Source organism: Diaporthe citri (assembly GCF_014595645.1).
Source record: "Diaporthe citri strain NFHF-8-4 chromosome Unknown scaffold_5, whole genome shotgun sequence".
Taxonomy (NCBI): Eukaryota; Fungi; Ascomycota; class Sordariomycetes; order Diaporthales; family Diaporthaceae; genus Diaporthe; species Diaporthe citri.
Genome location: NW_025064850.1, coordinates 1,912,480 through 1,931,156, shown reverse-complemented (window position 1 = coordinate 1,931,156; position 18,677 = coordinate 1,912,480). Strand labels below are relative to the sequence as shown.

General features: G+C 23.9%; 1 protein-coding gene across 1 annotated transcript; it reads right to left on the bottom strand.

Annotated features, from left to right (window-relative positions):
- Window positions 1-5,042: 5,042 nt before the first annotated feature.
- On the bottom strand, window positions 5,043-7,317 carry INS49_011210 (uncharacterized protein; the record flags this gene model as incomplete). Its single annotated transcript, XM_043171929.1, has 2 exons — window positions 5,043-7,068; window positions 7,136-7,317. 2 exons carry the CDS (start codon window positions 7,315-7,317, stop codon window positions 5,043-5,045), a joined length of 2,208 nt encoding a protein of 735 aa, XP_043023674.1.
- Between the last annotated feature and the right edge of the window lie 11,360 nt (window positions 7,318-18,677).

Here is an 18,677-nt window from a genome sequence, read left to right as displayed (position 1 = left end):
ATATATTAAAGATTTAAGTAATAAGAGTTATTATTATCTTATAAGTATTTAAGTTACTAGCTTATATTTAATAAATATCCTTAATTAAATTTTATAATTTAATACTTATATATTAAAATTAAAAGTATTGCTATTTATTAACTTAATTAATAATCTTTATCTTATACCTTACTTTCCCTTTATTTAAATACCTTATTTATTAATTCTTATAACTTATTAACCTTTATTTTAATAATTTATCCTTTAATTACATTCCTTAATTTCTTTATTTAATAAGCAATATTAAGCATAATAAAGCTTAAGCTAAGCTAAATTAAGAAATTTTAATTATTTAAAGATTAAATAATTATATTAATAATTTAAAGGTTTAATTTAATTCTTATTTAACTTAAGCATTATAAGCAATAAAAGCATAAGTTTATAAAATACATTATAAATAAAACGTTTATATAATAATTACAACCTTTTAAGCTTTTTAACTTTATATAATTAAAATATTTTAATATATATATATACTTAATTAACCTCTTTTTATTAATTATATACTTTAATAAATTAATTAACCTTTAACCCCTTAATAATAACTTAAGCCTTTTTATATACTTACTTTTTATAATAATATAATATAATAAAATAATAATATATTTATAATTTAACTTATATATATAATTAATTAATTACTTCTTAACTTTAAGTTTAATTTAATTTAATACTTTCCTTTCTTTTATACTTTTTAAAAATAATATATATTTATAAAATAAAGATTATTAATATGGGAATAATAAATATTATTTATATAAAGGATTATTTAAGATTAGGTAGCTTTAGCCCGTTAAAATACTTAGCAGGCAGCAGCCTTAATGTTGCATATAAAATAGCTAGCATAATTAAGCTTTTTGCCTTTCTTCCTTTTATAATTAATAATAATTAATTACTATACCAACTAAACATTATATTGCAATACGTGACCCAGCTAATAGAAATGTAAATAAATAAATAATATTTTATAAAATATAATAAATTATTTATTAATAAAAAATTATCTTTTTAAATATTAATTTTATTAAAAAAGTATTATTAAGGATAATTTTATAAAAAATAATAAATTAACTTATAAGGCTAGTTTTTATAATAAAATAAGTTATTATAAAAATATCTTTAATAATGTAAGGATCCTTACTTTTAATGCCTTTTATATAAGCAAAATAAAAAAAATTATATAAAATAAGCTATGCCGCTAAAGATTTAAAATAATAATAAATAACGAAATTATAATTAAAAAAGGTATTAAATTTATAATTATTAAAAAAGCTAGCTTAGAAAATATTATAAGGGATATTAATACCCTTGTAAGTTAGTTTATTGTAAATAAATAGCGGTTAATTATTAATACTTACTTTTATAAAGTAAATACCTTAGCTATTTTAATTCTTATAGTTTAATTTATTAAAAATATTATTAAATAGCTTATTAATATTATTATTATTATTAAATTAAGCAGTTAAATTATAATGCTTTTTATTTTTATTATTTAAGTTTAAATTAATAATATAAATATAAATATTTTTATGGTTAAATAAAAGCTAAGAACGGAGCTTTTTATTACGCTAAGAAGAAATTATATTATATAAATGGAAAGTTAAATTAATATACTTATTATCTTTATATAAAGTACCTTTAAATATAATAAAGCGGCTATTATTAAGTATTATAAAAGCTTTAAGCTAGTTAAGCTTAAAATGATAATTTTTTACTTAATAGCTTTGCTTATTATAATTAAAGCATATATTATCTTTTTTATTAGCTATATTAATATAAATAAAGTTATTATCTTATTATTTAATTATATAAATTATGCGCTTATTAATTCAAGGGTTAAAGATAATAATTTACATAATTATAACATTAATAAGTTTAATTTAAGCTATTTTAAACTTATTAATTATAGCTAGGTTAACTTATAAATTATAAAAGAAAGTAAAGTTGCTATATAATTAAATAATTATTTATAAGTTAATATAAATGCTTTACTTTATTATTTTATTAATATATATTTTAGCTTATTAAATAATTTTCTTAATTATTATAAGGGTAATTATTATTTAAACCTTATTAAGGATTTTAATAAAGATATTAAGTTAGTTAATAAAGATTTTATTTAGCAATATTAATTAAATTAAAAGTATAATGAGCTTGAGCTAAAAGCCTAGCCTTATATAATGTGGCTAGGTAATTTAAGGGAGCTTGAATTATTATATACCTTTTAGCTTAAATAGCTATAAGGTTGCTAGCAAAACTAGCTTATAAAAGAAGGCGCTAGCTAGCTTGCAGCCCTTTTAAGCCTAGCTTATAATAAATAATTTAAGCTTTAAGGTTAAAAGTTTAAGTTATGATCTTACTTAATTATAAAGAAGATCTTTGGCTTAAAAAGGTAATATTGTGGGTAAGCTTTAGGGGTAATTATATTATTATATAAGGAGGGAGCCTTAAAGGAAGGGGCTATATAATAAGCTTAGGCTAAAAGCCTAAGCCTTATATAATATGGCTAGGTAATCCAAGGGAGCTTGGATTATTATGTACCTTTTAGCTTAAATAGCTATAAGGTTGCTAGCAAAATTAGCTTATGGAAAAAGGCGCTAGCTAGCTTGCAGCCCCTTTATGGCCAGCTTATAATAAAAAGGGCATTTTATTAAGTCTTTAATAGCTTATAATAAGCATTATAAATTCTTTAAGCAAAGTTAATATATAACTTATCTTTAAAGAAAAATAAAGTAAAAAACATTATTATTATTAAATAAATAATATTATGCTTATTAAAGATTTAAATAATAACTTTAATAAAAATAATTAAGTTAATTAATTATTTATAGCTTATTAAATAATGCTAAAAAAATTATTAAAAAATTTTATAATTACTTTAAATAATTATATCTTATAAAGTATTATTATTATTTATAATAAGATTTATATCTTTTTTAATTTATTAAGAATTATAATATTAATTATGTTAAAGCAAAGTTTCTTTAAAATAGAAACTTTTTTTTTATAAAAGCTTTTAAGTAAAAATATTTATTAAATAAAATAATTGCTAAGAAAACTTTCTTAAGTTAAAAGTTAATTAAAGTATAAAAATAATTTACTTAAATATTATTAATAAAGTAAAGATTAAACTTATTATTATTATAATAATTTATAAACTTAAAGGTAAGGGTAATATTATTATTATAAAAATATGGATTTAAAGGCTTAATGCTTTTATTTTACCTTTAAAGATATAATTAGCCTTTAATAATAAAGATAAAAATGCTTTAAAGCTAAGCATAAAGAATATTATTATATTAATTTACCTTATTATTAATAATTTTTAGCTATTTTTAAAGATTCTTTAATTATTTATTAAACTTATTATTAATAGCTTTAAAGTTATTTATAAAAGTAATAAGGGCGATTTATATATTATTTTACTTTGCAATAACCTTTTTTATAAATTAATTAATATAATTATATATAAAAGTAATTATAATGTTATAATTACTTATATAAGCAGCTATAATATTAAAAAAAAAAGGAAAAGCTATATTAAGGTAAAGTAAAAACAATAATAATTAAAGAGAAAAAATTAATAAAAATAACGTTAAATTAATAAATTTTTTATTATTAATACTTATTTAATAATTATTTACCTTATAACTTACTTATTAGCTATTAATAAAGAGTATTATAATGCTTATTATTATAATTGTAATGGGCTTGGGCTATTGCCCAAGCCTTATATAGTGTGGCTAGATAATCCAAGGGAGCTTGGATTATTATATACCTTTTAGCTTAATTGGTTATTGCTTTTATAGCTTATGAAAGAAGGCGCTAGTTAGCTTGCAGCCCCTTTAAGGCCAGCCTATAATAAATAATCCAAGCTTTAGGGTTAAGGGTTTAAGTTATGTTTACTATAAATGCAGGCACCCCTTTTATAAAGAAGATCCCTGGCTTAAAAAGGTAATGTTGCGGGTAAGCCTTAGGGGTAGTTGTATTATTATATATAAGGAGGGAGCTTTAAAGGAAGGGGCTATGTAATGGGTTTAGGCTATTACCTAAGCCTTATATAATATGGCTAGATAATTTAAGGGAGCTTAAATTATTATGTACTTTTTGGCTTAATTAGTTGCTGCTTTTGCAGCTTATGAAAGAAGGCGTTAGCCAGCCTGCAGCCCTTTTAAAGCCAGCCCATAATAATAACTTTTAATTAGCTTTATAAATATTTACTTATAAGTAATAACTTTAATATAAATGCTATTATTATATAAATTAATTAATAAAGTTGCTTTTTAAAAGTAAATTGCTAGCATGAAATAAGGTTAATAATGGTAATTTAATAGGTTTTAATTGCTTAAAAGGTTATTGCTTTTAAGAAAGGTTATTAATTAATAGCGCAAAGGTTTATAATTACGATTTTTATTAAATAAATGCTTTAATAAGGTTTTCTTAATAAAAATAATTATTTTTATGCTTTTTTATATACTTAACCTATTAAATAGCACTGCAATAATTATAAGGGATGCTATAAACTATATGATATGGATATATAGGTTGCTTAATTGCTAATTATACTTAAAGGGCAATGCCTTTAGTGTTTTAGGCTGCAACGCTGCTTATGTAAGCAGCTGCCTGCCCGCTATTTACGGATCCATACATTAAATAAGAATAGTATGGGATGCCTGAAGCACGGTATGCATTGATGAAATTTGGCTCGCTGTTGGCGCAAGCTATGTACTTAAAAGGTGCCGTTTCAACTATATCTACTGCAATCCGAGACCGAATACCGCCACCAGATAGTCTCCCATTTGATAGAAAAGATCCAACAATTGCCATAGAACGCCTGTTGATGACTTCCAAGTGAAGAAAAGGGGTATCCATCAGCAAAGTACTATACAGAAAAAGCGTCACTCATAAATACGTCATGACTTATGACGGTACGTATACCCAGCCGAGACTAAGGACGACGGAATGGTATCCCGCGAAGAACCAGACCCAGTGTTTAAGATCTCTTATGTCTGTCGTCTCGAAGCCCAGGTCCACTCATCCACAAAAGTCGGCTCGTCCTCTACCCCCTTCTCCTCCAACTTCTTGGCGAGCACTGCTGCTCTAACAGCCTCCAGTCGCCCATATGACGGTAAATCCTTTGAGCAAAGCGCAATCTGTGCGTCAATAATAGCCATGATAGCCCTTCCACACTTGTCTCGTGCGTGTAGATTGGCACCTTTGTCGAGCAGCTTACTGACGACGTGCTTGTTTCCACGTTTCGCAGCGACCAGGAGAGCCGTCTCACCCTGGCGGTTCCGTGCGTCGAGTATAGCACCGTTGTCGATGAGCAAATCGAGTATTCTCCCAATGTGCTGACCGCTCTTGTCGTCCTGGTCGTCAGAGAGTTGTGCCGCGAATGCTATTAGAACGGTGTTGCCCTTGTGGTCGTAGTGATTGACATCGGGTGACGCTGTCTGTTTCACCGGCGTCAAAAGACCTGAAAGGACTGAGAGTCTTTGGGTGATGGGCTTTATACGTTCTGCGTCGTCCCTGCCGTGTTTTCGCTTGAGTGAACCCTTAGTGTTGGTGTTCGGTGGTTGAGATGGATTCGGGGTGTTGGGGTCTGGACTGCTGGGATTGCTGGTGATAAAAGGCATTTCCGCCAAGCAGTGTAGCCCATTCCGCCCTTCGTTGTCCTCCAAAAACGGATTGTTGTATGCCTCGTTCACAATAGATACCAGACCCATGTCTCTGCTCGTGAAGTCTTCTTCTGGGGCCTCTTCGGCCAGGGGCGAGAGCGCCGTCGTACCGGTGCGTCTCGGAGGAGCAAAGGATGTATCGGTAGCATGCGAGGGCGGCTTGATATCAAAAGCGTCCCTCCGGATTGCCGACCAATAGTGCTGGGTGATGTTTTCAATAATCTGGGGATCATGCACGAACCGATCGATCTGGTGGAAGAAAGTCCGACCAAAGACATCGGGAGCGTAGATCAAGTTCTTGTGGCGTGCGTAGAGGAAATTCAAGAGCTTGTACAGAGGGACGCCGAGGTCATTCGTGCCGAAGAACCACATGGGGCTGAGAACATGAAGGAACGTCTGGTGCGCGTTATTGACCTTAGAGGGATCTGCGCGGCCCGACTCGAGCAGATGAAACGTTGTCTCGATTCCAATCTGATTATCCCATGCGGCGAAGAGATGGAGAGGAGTGTTGCCGAACCGATCCGCAGATGAAGCACCTGCAGACCCTTGCCGGACACTTGCTGCCCGATCGCAATCGGCCCCCCTGTCTGTGATATAGAAGGCCTCAGGCAGGTCCGCCGTCTCGTCCGCAATGGTGCACCAGCAGAGGACGCCGCCTTCGTCCGAGGATTTGGCGAAGTGTTTCTGCGCATGGCACTGGGGCATATATTTCCGAGAGATCATGAAATCACCAGGCACAGCTAGTCCTGGGTGCGGCGTTGGGCCGGTTGAGACGGGGCTCTGATGCGTTGAGAAATCCGACGGCGTCCGGCACGGTGAGTTCCCGTCGTTCTCAGAATTACCGATGGTGAGCCTGCTCATCAGGACAGACACCTGCTTAGCAAAGACGGTCGAGACGCTGATACGGTTCCTGAGGCTTTTAATACTGTCCGTGCTCATTTGGGTCGACTGGGTGAAGACTGTATCGTTACGAGGGGGGCGGGGAAAGGGAAGCTGGAAAGGAGGTTGATCGTCGTCCTTTGGGAAGGCGGACCACACAGGGCCCGGAGAGGCTGAATCAATGGTACTCGGCGAAGCAAAGTCAAACCGCATGTCCATATGGGGGCTCTTGAGCGTGGCGGAATCGTCAAAACGGGACACATCTGAGAAGGCCGGGGTGGCGAGTTCCTCCTTCAATCCTGCCACGACACGGTCTTCCTGGTCAATGGGTGTCCCATCGCTCTGCCGTCGACGTTGGCTGCGCTTGTGGAGCAGCTTGAAGCGAGTATTCATGTCGTTCCTGTCGACGGGCCGTAGGGGCCGAGGATCGTGACCGACCATCTTGTGCAGGGTCTTCTGCGCCGAGTTTTTCCTGAGCTGTCATCAGTATCGCACATGGGACAGGTCAGATGGAGACAGCAGCTCCGTGGAGGCCATACTTGACATCATCGTTGGGAAAGAGGGCCTTGATGATCTTCTCCATTGGTAAGGTGGTATACATGTACAGCCTGGCCAGTTTCCTGGACCGAGACTCTGTCCATTGTGGAGGCCGGCCAATTCTTGCACCACCGCCATTGGGAGAGTTGGCGGCGACAGAGTCGGGAGTCGCGACGTCGGCCATGGCGAGGTTCTGCGATGTACGGCTCGGGGCCGGGAGTGAAGGCTCTGGGCAAGAGTGGAGAGACCCGTGGTGTTTTTGAAGCGGGAACAATGGGTCACTTGAGCAGACTCGAGAGCGGGATCCAAAAGAGAGACAGGTCTTGTATTGGGTGGGGGATTTGGGGCTGGGGCTGGAGATCAATACAGCACTTTAGCAGCTACGAGGAGACCAGAGGAAATGCATCGCTACTCCGCCAAAGGGGCGCAGGATGTTTATTGTACAAGGTGAGGGCGAGGCTCTGCCAGCCCTCGCGTGGCCCCGGTGGCACTTGCGATGCATGTTGGTTGGGCTGGTGAGGGGGGTGTGCGGGCGGGAGGGGGTGGGAAGGAGTCGGAGCTGAACTTTTGATTCGAGATTAGCGGATCGCTTAGGAGCGCTAGCAGGAGGCCAGGCGGGTGGAGAGGGAGGCAGCGGTGGGGGCTGTCCCTTCCTTCCTTCCGATCGGGAAGCCTTGCTGCACGCCTGCTCTTGCTCCGTTGCATGGAAGATGGACCACGCCGGCTTCCTTCCTCAAGACACAGCTCCTGCCGCCTCCTGCTGCTGACAATCCAGGGCCCCCAAATTTGGATCCTTGCCAGCCGTGAGAGTCTCGAGGAATCAACCGGCAGAAGAGGTGATTTCCGGGATCAGAGCACTCCAGCCCACTCCGCACACGCCCCAAGCTGCCATGCAGGAGGTACTGTGTGACCAAGAGGTACAGTGCAACATGGATTTGGCACCAAGTAATAGCAAAAACCAAAGTGTAAGAAAGGCAGACCGCCCAAGTTTCGAATAGTGCAAGATGCGGTCGCTTAGCGGGCGGCCTGCAAATGAACTGCCCCTTCGGCCTTCGCACTTGCTCCCCATGCCGCACACCTTGAGCTTGCAGGCCACTGCCCGCCCGTCATCCTGGAGCGCATGGCGTGTGTCGTGCTTCCACCGTGCAGGCAGCAGTGCCTCGGCCGCCCGTCACGGCACAGGGACAGGGGCACTGGGGCCGATGTGGATAAACGCCCTGCATTGTTATCTCTGACACACAGACCTCCTCCAGCCCGCATGACTTGGCGCATTTCTAAACGCAGACTCCCCATTAAATTTTGGTGGGGAGCTTGCTAAGGCTTATATAACTATGGCTAGGAAGGTAAGGAATATTATATAAGTAAAGGAGGTTTATAATTAAATTATAATTATAATTATAATTAAGGTATAATAATTATTTAATAAAATTAAAACTTACTTATATTATTATAAAAATATATTATTATTAAATATTAATATATATTTTAAAATTTATAAAATTAAGCTATTATTTTAATATTATTTATATTATATTTTAATTATTATATTAATAATAATAATAATTAATTTTTATTTAAAATATATAAGCTTTATTAATTCTTTAATAACTTATTAATATTTAATAATTCCTTTTATATTTAATAATTTATATATTAATACCTTTAAATTATTTTTTTTTTAAATTTATTAAACTTTATAAATATAAGTTAAGTAATATAATATAATTATAAAAATTCTTAAATTAATATAAAGAATATTATATAATTAAATTTTAAGTTAAAAATTATTTATAAAAAAAGTTTATTTAAAAGCTTTTATTATAATAATTAAAGTTTTAATAATAAAAAGAATATAAAAATTATATTAAAAAATATTATTTTTAAAATTTTAATGCTTTAAAAAAGCTTTATAAATTTATAAGTAAAAATATTAAAAATAATAAGGTTTATAATTTTTAAATATTTTTTATTAAATAATTAAAAAATCTTTATTATATATTTATTATTATAAATACTTTAAGATATTTTATTATTTATAAAGCTTTTTAATTATTTAAAGTTATTATTTATAATTTAAATAAAGATAAAAAAGATATTTCTTTTATTATAACTTTATATAAAGAAATAGCAAGCTTTTTAAAAAAAAATTATTTTTAATTTTTAACTTATTTAATAAAAATAATAAACTTTTAAATATATTAAGTAATTTAAAAGTAACTTTAAAATTAATTACTAAGGCTAAATATATATAATATAATATTAATTATATATAAATTATTATAAAATAAAAAATATTAAATTTATTTATACTTTTTTTTAGCTTTTTTAAAATAAATATATAAATTATAAAAAAATCCTTAATTTTCTTATTAATAAAGAAAAAAAGTTATAAATTTACTTTATAATATTATATTTTCTATATAAATTTATATATAAATAAAGCTTTTTTCTTTAAAAGCTTTTTAAGTTATATTTACTTTTTAATAATATAAATATTTATATAATTAATATACTTATTAATATATTTATATATATAATTTATAATACTTAAAGTTATAATTAATAAATATAAATATAAATATTTATTCTTTATATAATATATTAAAAATATTATAATTTTAGCTTAATTAAGAAATAAAAATTATATATTTTTAATTAAATATAAACTCTTTACCTTAATTAAGTAAGAAGTTTATATTTAAAATAAATAATTAATTTAAGATTTTATAATTAATATTTATAAGTATAAGTATTTATTTATTATATTAAATTTTAAATAAGTTATTAAATTATATATAAATAATTATTACTTAAAATCTTTATTAATATATATATAATTTAAAGATAATAATTTAATATAATAATTTTAATTTCTTAAATAAAATTTAAAATTATATTAATAAAAAGTATAATTAATTTATAAATCTTATAATTATAATATACTTTAAAATATTTAGTTAAAAAAGTAAATATATTTAATAAATAAATTTTAACTTAAAATAATAGTTTATTATATAAATAATTTAAAAATACCTTTTCTTATAATAAAAAAGTTTTAATAAGGTATTTAAGTAGCTTTTTTTATATTATATATATTAATTATTTACTTATAATAATGAAAACTTAAATTTATTATTATTTAATATTAAATGCATTAAAATAAGGTTTTTTAAAACCCTTTTTTTTTAAGCTAATGCTATATATAAGGATAAGGGTAAAATCTTTAATATTTATAATATATATAATAAACTTTTTAAGAAATACTTATATTTAAATAAAGATTTTTATAAAATATATATTATTTTAATATATAATAATTAAAAGATTATTAATTATATTTAATATATTAAATATAATTAAAAGATTATTAATTATATTTAATATATTAAATATAATTAATAAAAATTTTAAAATATTTATAAGATTTAAAAGTAAATAAAAGCTTTCCTTATTAGCTTTTATATTAAGTTAAATTATATTAAGCTTTTTTTTTATAATTATTATAATATTAAAAACTTAAAAATAAAGTTCTTTATTATTATTTTATATAATATATTATTACTTATATAAATTAAATTTATTAATAAAAAGGATATTAAGTATTATAAGATTATATTATTATTTTATTATAATTTTAATATTTAGCTTATTATTTTTATAATTAATGCTTTAATTTAATGCAAATTATTAATAATTAAAGCTAGCAAAGCTAATATTTAATAATTTTATAATATAATAAAGTAAATTTTTAATAAAATGCTTAATAATATCTTAAATAATATTTATTAATTAATTTTTAATTATAAGGGCTAAATAAGTAAATATAAAAATAAAAAAGTAATTAATATTAAGTTTTAAAGTTAATATTATTATATAATAAGCATTAAGATATTGCTTATCTTTAATAAGGCTACTTAGCATAATAATTATAATTTAATTTATAATATTATTATATAGCTTTTAGCCTTTTTTTAAGGCAAGAAGTTATATAATTATAAACTTAAAATGCTTAATATAATATAAATTTTAATTAAAAAGGTAACCCTTAATATAAAAGTTTATAATAATATTTTTAAAGCTAAGTTTATTAAGTATATTATTGCTAAATATAGCTTTAAGCTTATTAATTAAGTTAATAAATATATTAATAATTTTTATATTATAAATATTAAATATAATAAAAACTTTATTTATAATGTTTAATTAATATTTTCTTAGCTTACTTAATATAAATTATAAATATTAATTATATATAAGATTATTAAGAAGTTCTTTAATATTTATTTAAAAGGGATATATATACTTAAAAATCTTAAAGATAATATTCTTTAATTTAGGTAAAAGCTATATATTAATAAGGTTATAAGGTAATAATTAAGGTAATAAAGCTTTAATTTTCTTAACTTAATAATAAAAGAATAAAATATGCTAGTTAATAAGCTAAATTAATAAAATAAAATGTTCTTAAAGCTAAAGAAAGGTGTTATTTAAATAAAGATTCTTTTTATTAATAAGGAGAATATTAATAATAAGAATTTCCTAGCTATTTTAAATAATAATAATTATTTATATTATATAAAGGTTAATAATATATAAAATATTAGTTTAAGTAATTTAATATAAGATAATTAATAATTATATAGCATATTTATAAATTTTAATATTTACCTTTATTTTATAATAATAAGTATATTTTATAATAAGGAATTTATTAATTTTAATAATAATTAAGGAAAGTTATTTTATTTTAATAAATTTTTTATTAAATTTTTAATAAAAAGTTTGTTAAAATAAAGTAACTTTTCTTAATTATTATTAAATGCCTTTAAATATCTTTATTATTATATTATAAAGTAATAAAAGTAATAAGTACTTATTTATAAAGCATTCTTTTTCTTATAAAAATAAGAATAAGAAAAAAGAGAATAATAAAAATAAAAAGGAGGATTATAAGCCCTAAATCTTATCTTAGCTTTATAAGTACTTAATAAATAAACTTAATCTTTTTTAAGGAAGGATAAAAAGAAGGATAATAAAAATAAAAAGAAAAATTATTAAAAGGAAAAGAATTATTAAAAGTATTATATTAAAAGTATAAATTAATAAGTATAAAGTATAAAAGAAAAGATTATAAAAGAAAGGATTATAAAAGAAAGAACTTAAGTATATATACTTAAGATATTAACGCTCTTTATTGCTATTTTAAAATACTTTAAAAAGGGAAAGGATTATAAAAAAGGGGAAATAAATATATATATATATAAAAAGAAAGTATATAAAAGTATTAAAAATAATTGCTTAAATTAAAGGTTAAACTTAAAACCCCTTATATTTAAACTTTATTATATATATATTCTTATAAATATATAATAAATTAAAGGTTAAATTATATAAGATATATTATTATTATATTATTTAAGTATTTATTATAAAAGGGAAAAAGTAACTTATTTATATAAAAAAAGCTATTTTAAGTAACTTAGCTATTTATTAAAACTTATAAACTTATTATTTAAATTTTAAAATTAATAAACTTTTTATTTAATTTAAGTAAAAGTTTATAAATTTTAATAAATTAAAGCATTAATTTATAAGATTTATTTTTTAATAACCTTTAATAATTTTTATATATAAGGGTAAGATAAATATATTATAAAGCTATAAGCATTAATAAACTCCTTACTTAAGTTAAGTAAAGAATTTATTAACCCTTATATACTTAAATATAAATTCTTATTATTAACTCCTTATAATAACTTTAAATAATTTTTATATACTTAGCAAGCTAAATATTATAATAACTATATTTACTTAAATAAGCATTATATTTTATTTAAATAAATTAATTAATATTCTTAATTATAAAGAATAAATATAAAGAAAATAAGAAATAAAATGTTAATTATAAATATTATTTATATATTTATATAGCAATATAGCCTTTTAAGTCCCCTTTTATATGCTTTATATAACGTTAAGTTAAAGTAGTTTACCCTTTTTATTTTATATTTATTAATAAAGCTTATTTTTATAAGCTTCTTTTTATTTTATAACTTTTTATAAATAATAATAAATTAATGCAATAATTAACTTATTAAGCTTTATTATCTTTTTAAGATTTAAAGAATAATTTTTTAATTATTTTTAACTTTAAGGCGCTAAGGTGCCTTTAATTTTATTAATATTTATAACTTTTATATTTAAATTAATAAATAGCTTTTAATTATTAATTAAAATAAATACTTAAGCTAAACTTAAAAAAAGATATAATAAGCATAAGTTCTTATTAAATATAATATTAAAACCTATATTATTTTCTTCCTCCTTTTTCTCTTTATTTCCCTTAATATTATATATTTAATGCCTATAAATAAAAGGCTAAGCAAGCTGGATAAATTAAGATATTAATATATTAATAGTTAATTATAATATAGTTTAATAGTTTTTAGCTTAATTATTATATATATAATTTAAATAAATACCTTTTAAGATTAAAGATATAGGATTAATATTAAAAGCCCTTATGCAACCTTATTATAAGTTATACTGTTAATAATACTTATTATAAATAAGGTTGGATAAGTTAATAATTTAGCAAAGGATTGTGATTAAGTTTTTATTAATAAGAAATGTATTAAAGGCAAAGCTTAATGCAAAGGCTATATTATTTACATAATGATAATTGCTATTAATAAGCTTATTAATTATTAATAAATTTAATAACTTTTTAATAAGCTAGTTATTTAGCCTTATTATTAAGTAACGTATAATTATTGCCAGAGTTATAACTATATTTATATATCTTATATTTATATTTATATTTAATATAAAATACTATATTTATATCTATATTTATATCTGTATTTTTTTTATATTTATATCTATATTTATATTTATATTTTTTGTATCTATATTTATATTAAATATAAAATACAAATATAAATACAAAAAATAATAATATATATATAAAAGAGAAAAAAAAAGAATTAAAAGATTTCTTTTAATTTATTAAATTTTATTTTATTTATTTAAAAATTTATTTATTAAAGAATTAAAAAAATTTCTTTTATATATATTATATTTAAATACAAATACAAATATAAATATAATATTTAATATAAAATACTGTATTTATATTTATATTTATATCTATATTTTTTCTTATATTTATATTTATATTTATATCTATATTTATATTTTATATTTTTTTATATTTATATTTATATTTATATTTATATCTTATATCTGGTTTGTATTTCACAACTCTGGTTATTGCAGGAATATTTGCCTTAATATAATTTTATATAAGCATTAAGAGAAATTATTAAAGATGCTTAATTAAGAAAATAAAATTAATATTATATATATTTTTAAGCTAATTAGCAATTCCTTATTTGCTAAATGCTTATTTAATATATATTAATATAATCATAAGGGTAAGACATACTTAAGCCGCTACTATTTATATTATTACCTTTTTTATTATTTCTTATATTAATTACTTTAAAATTATAAGATATTGCTATATAAATAGTTAATTTAATAATTAAATAAATGCATATTATTAAGAGATTTATAATAAATTAATTAATTATTATTATTATTATTATTATTATTATTATTATTATTATTATTATTATTATTATTATTATTATTATTATTATTATTATTATTATTATTATTATTATTATTATTATTATTATTATTATTAATATTATTATTATTGTTATTGCTATTAAGAAAAGAATAATAAATGCTAAGAATAGGGGTAATGTATTTTAAGTTATAAATATAAGGTTATGCAGGCTTTTTATTAAAATATAATAAGGAGTTTACTAACCTTAATTAAGTTAATATAATTAAAATTATGCTTATTATTATTTTATTTATAAACTTATATTTAATTGCTTTATAGCTTTAATATTTTTCAATATTTCTTTAATTAAATGCTTGCTATATTTAATTATAGTAAAAGTATTTATTCTTTTTTAAATTATTAAGATAAAGTTTTTTAATAAGCTAAGTAAAATACTGCCTTTGTAATTAAGGAATTTCTATGCTTATAAAGTAAAAACTTTCTTTAAGAGCTGCTTAAAATTGCTTATTTAAAAAGTAACCTTTTTAAATTAATCTTTTTTTACTTAAGTTTTTTAATAAAGATAGTTAATAACTTATTATATTATATTTTTTATAAATATTTTGCTGCTAATTAAGCCTTAATAACTTGCCTTTAATATTAAATCTTAAGCTTTAATAAAGCATTATAAAGATAGGATTTTAAGAGTTATATATTAAATAAAATTAATATATAACTTTATACTTTTATTAATTTAGCTAAAGTTAATTATTAAAAGCTTAAATATTAAGTTATAATCTTTATAAGCTTAATTATTATAGTAAATTAATATATTTATAAGTTGCTTATACTTTAATATAAAATTATTTAGCTTTTAAAGGAAACTTATAATATATTTTTAAAAGCAAGGAAAGTTTAAAAATGCTTTATACTTAAAATTTAATATATTTTATATCTTTATTTTTAATTAAGATTATTGTATTAATTTTAAATCCTAAAGATTTTAAAATTTAATATTAAAAGCTTAGCTATTTATTATTTTAATTATAAGATTAATAATAATATTAAAAGCATAACTTACTTAAGATTTAATACTTATAATACTTTATATATTACTTTTATTATTATTTTTATTAATAATATTATTTATTACTAGCATTACTTTATAAAGATAATTAAGCTAAGTAAGTTAATATATTTACTTATATTAAAAAGTGTTAAATAATTAAGTTTGCTAAGTTTAATATATTTACTTTTTCTTTATACTTAAATAATTAAATTAATAAATAAGGGTAAATATAATAAACTATTCTTAAGATTATTGCTTTTTTATTTTATATTTATTATATTGTTAAAAGTTAAATATATTAAGTTATTATAATAAGTTAAATTATATAATAATAATAATATTATTAATATTTAAGTTAATATTAAAAGATATAATTAAAATTATTATTTAATATTTAAAATTTAGCTTTTTAAACTTTATAAATATATAATTTTAATTTAACTTATAAATATTTATATTAAAGTATTTTAAAAAGTTTAATGCTTATTAAGTATTAAAATTATAATATTCTTAAAGATATTTAATAAGTAACTTATAAGCTTATAATAATTTATTCTTATTATTAATATATATTAAATGTTTTATAATAATAATTAAGTTAAGGGGATTTATATTATTTAATAAAAAGTATAAGCATTAAAAGTTTTTATATATTTATAAATAAAAAGCTAAATAATTATTAAGAGTTTAAAATAATTAATTAATATTTAAATTATTTTTATATTATTAATATTTAAATTTATATGCTTAAAAATATAGTTTTAATTTATATAATTAAAAATAGCTATATAAGTAAATAATAATATTTAATAAGGCATTAACTTTTTAATTTAATAAATAAAAGAAAAGTTAATTTAAAAGCTTTTTTTTATATAATAATTATATATACTTTATTAATAATAATTATACTTACTTAATTATTAAATATTAAGTTATAAAAAAGCTTTTTAAAATAATAATTTTATTCTTACTTTAAACTTATAATAATATATATAAAATTATTCTTTTTAATTTATTTTTAAATTTAAAGGTTTTATAATTATATTAATATTATATTTTTTAATAAACTTTTTATTTAAATTTAATAAAGAATTTATTTTAATTAATATTATATTATTAAACTTATTTATATATATAAGTTAATATTAATTTAAATAAAATATATATTTTATATATTATTTATAATATCTTTAACTTATTTTTTTTAAGCTTTATAAAAAATATAAAATAAATAATAATTTTCTTTTAAAGTATAATAAATATATATAAAATACTTTTTTTATACTTAATAATTATAATAAATATAATATTTTAATTTTTAAATAAAGCTATAATAGCTTTTATTTATTTTTTATAAGCTAAAAAGTATTTAATTATACTTTTAATTATATTTATAATATTAATAAGTAAAATTTTTATTAATAATTATTTATAATATAATAAATTAACCTTTAAATAAATGCTTATATTTATTAATAATTATAATTTATAAAAATAAATTAATAATTTTTTAAATTTTATAACTTAATTTTATATTTTTTATTAATTTTTTATATTTTTAAGTATTATTATTAATAATTAAAATATAAGTAATTAATAATATATAAAGTATTTCTTAATTTTATTTTTTAATTAAGTATATTTAATTTAATAAATTTTGTTTTAAAAATAATAATAATTATATTAATAAAATCTTTATTTAAAATAAAAATTTAAATAATAATTTTTAAAAATATAAATAAAAAATATTATAATAATATTATAAAGTATTTTTAAAATATTTTTTATATTTTTATATAAAGTAATACTTAAGTTTAATTTTTTTAATATTTTAATTTTAAATATTTTTTATATATATTTAAACTTAGCTTAATAATTATATTAATTATAATTTTATTATAAGGTATAATTTTTTTATTTAAAATAAATAAGAAGTTTATATTAAGCTATATATATTCTTAGCTTAGCATTATATGCTATAATAATTAATTTTTTAATGCAGCCTCCCTACCTAATATGGGTAGGGAGGCTACGCCTTTATATCACGGCCAGGCCGCAGGCCTAGCTATGCATGTAAAAGGACACCTAAACTTTTAAGATAACTGCATTGGGCAGACTGCAAGCCATTTCCGGCTGCATACTTGAGGAACCTGTGTCATCAGTGGGATCGATAACCCGCTCAGTTCGTCGCCGCTGACTGGGGTGATTGGAATCTAGACCCCGTCGACCTCGGGACCATTACAATGTAGGTGACATACATGCATGCATGCCGGTATACAGACAAAGGTACTTGCAAACATCCCGAGGTGGACGAGCCTTGGAAAGAGCCGTCAGCACTTGAGGCGGCCCGGAGGCGCAGCCTGCTTGCTCACAAACAAACAAACGCCCCGCAATGTGGCCATGCACCCAATCGGGCAATACAGGCTGTACTGTAGGACTGAGGTACCGTACCTGCAAGAGCTTGAATTGAGTTTCGAAGCTCACACAAACACCACTTGATAACATGGAGTGAGCTTATCGTAACATCATAAGCACAAGCCTCTGCTCCGTGTCAGTCAGTCAGTCAGTCTGACAGACATGCAGGCATCTACTCCTCTGGAGGCCTTCGAGAGCTTTAGATCGTCCTTGCTCATATGTCTAGGTAGGAAGGTAGATCGGCAGACAGCATTAGGTCTAGTACCGTGTACTAGGTCTGTTGTGGTACTTGTATTGCCGGACCAGCAAGTTGCGTCATTGCTTGAGGTTCCCTGAGGATCGCAGTGACAGACGGATTAAGGGACTGATCGCCCTCATCTCTATGAGATGATATCATCACTGGTAATCCAGAGCTATTAGACCACCACGTAGGGATTCCACTGTCGCTGGTATGGGAAGGTGCAGTGTTTGATCCCATTCCTTC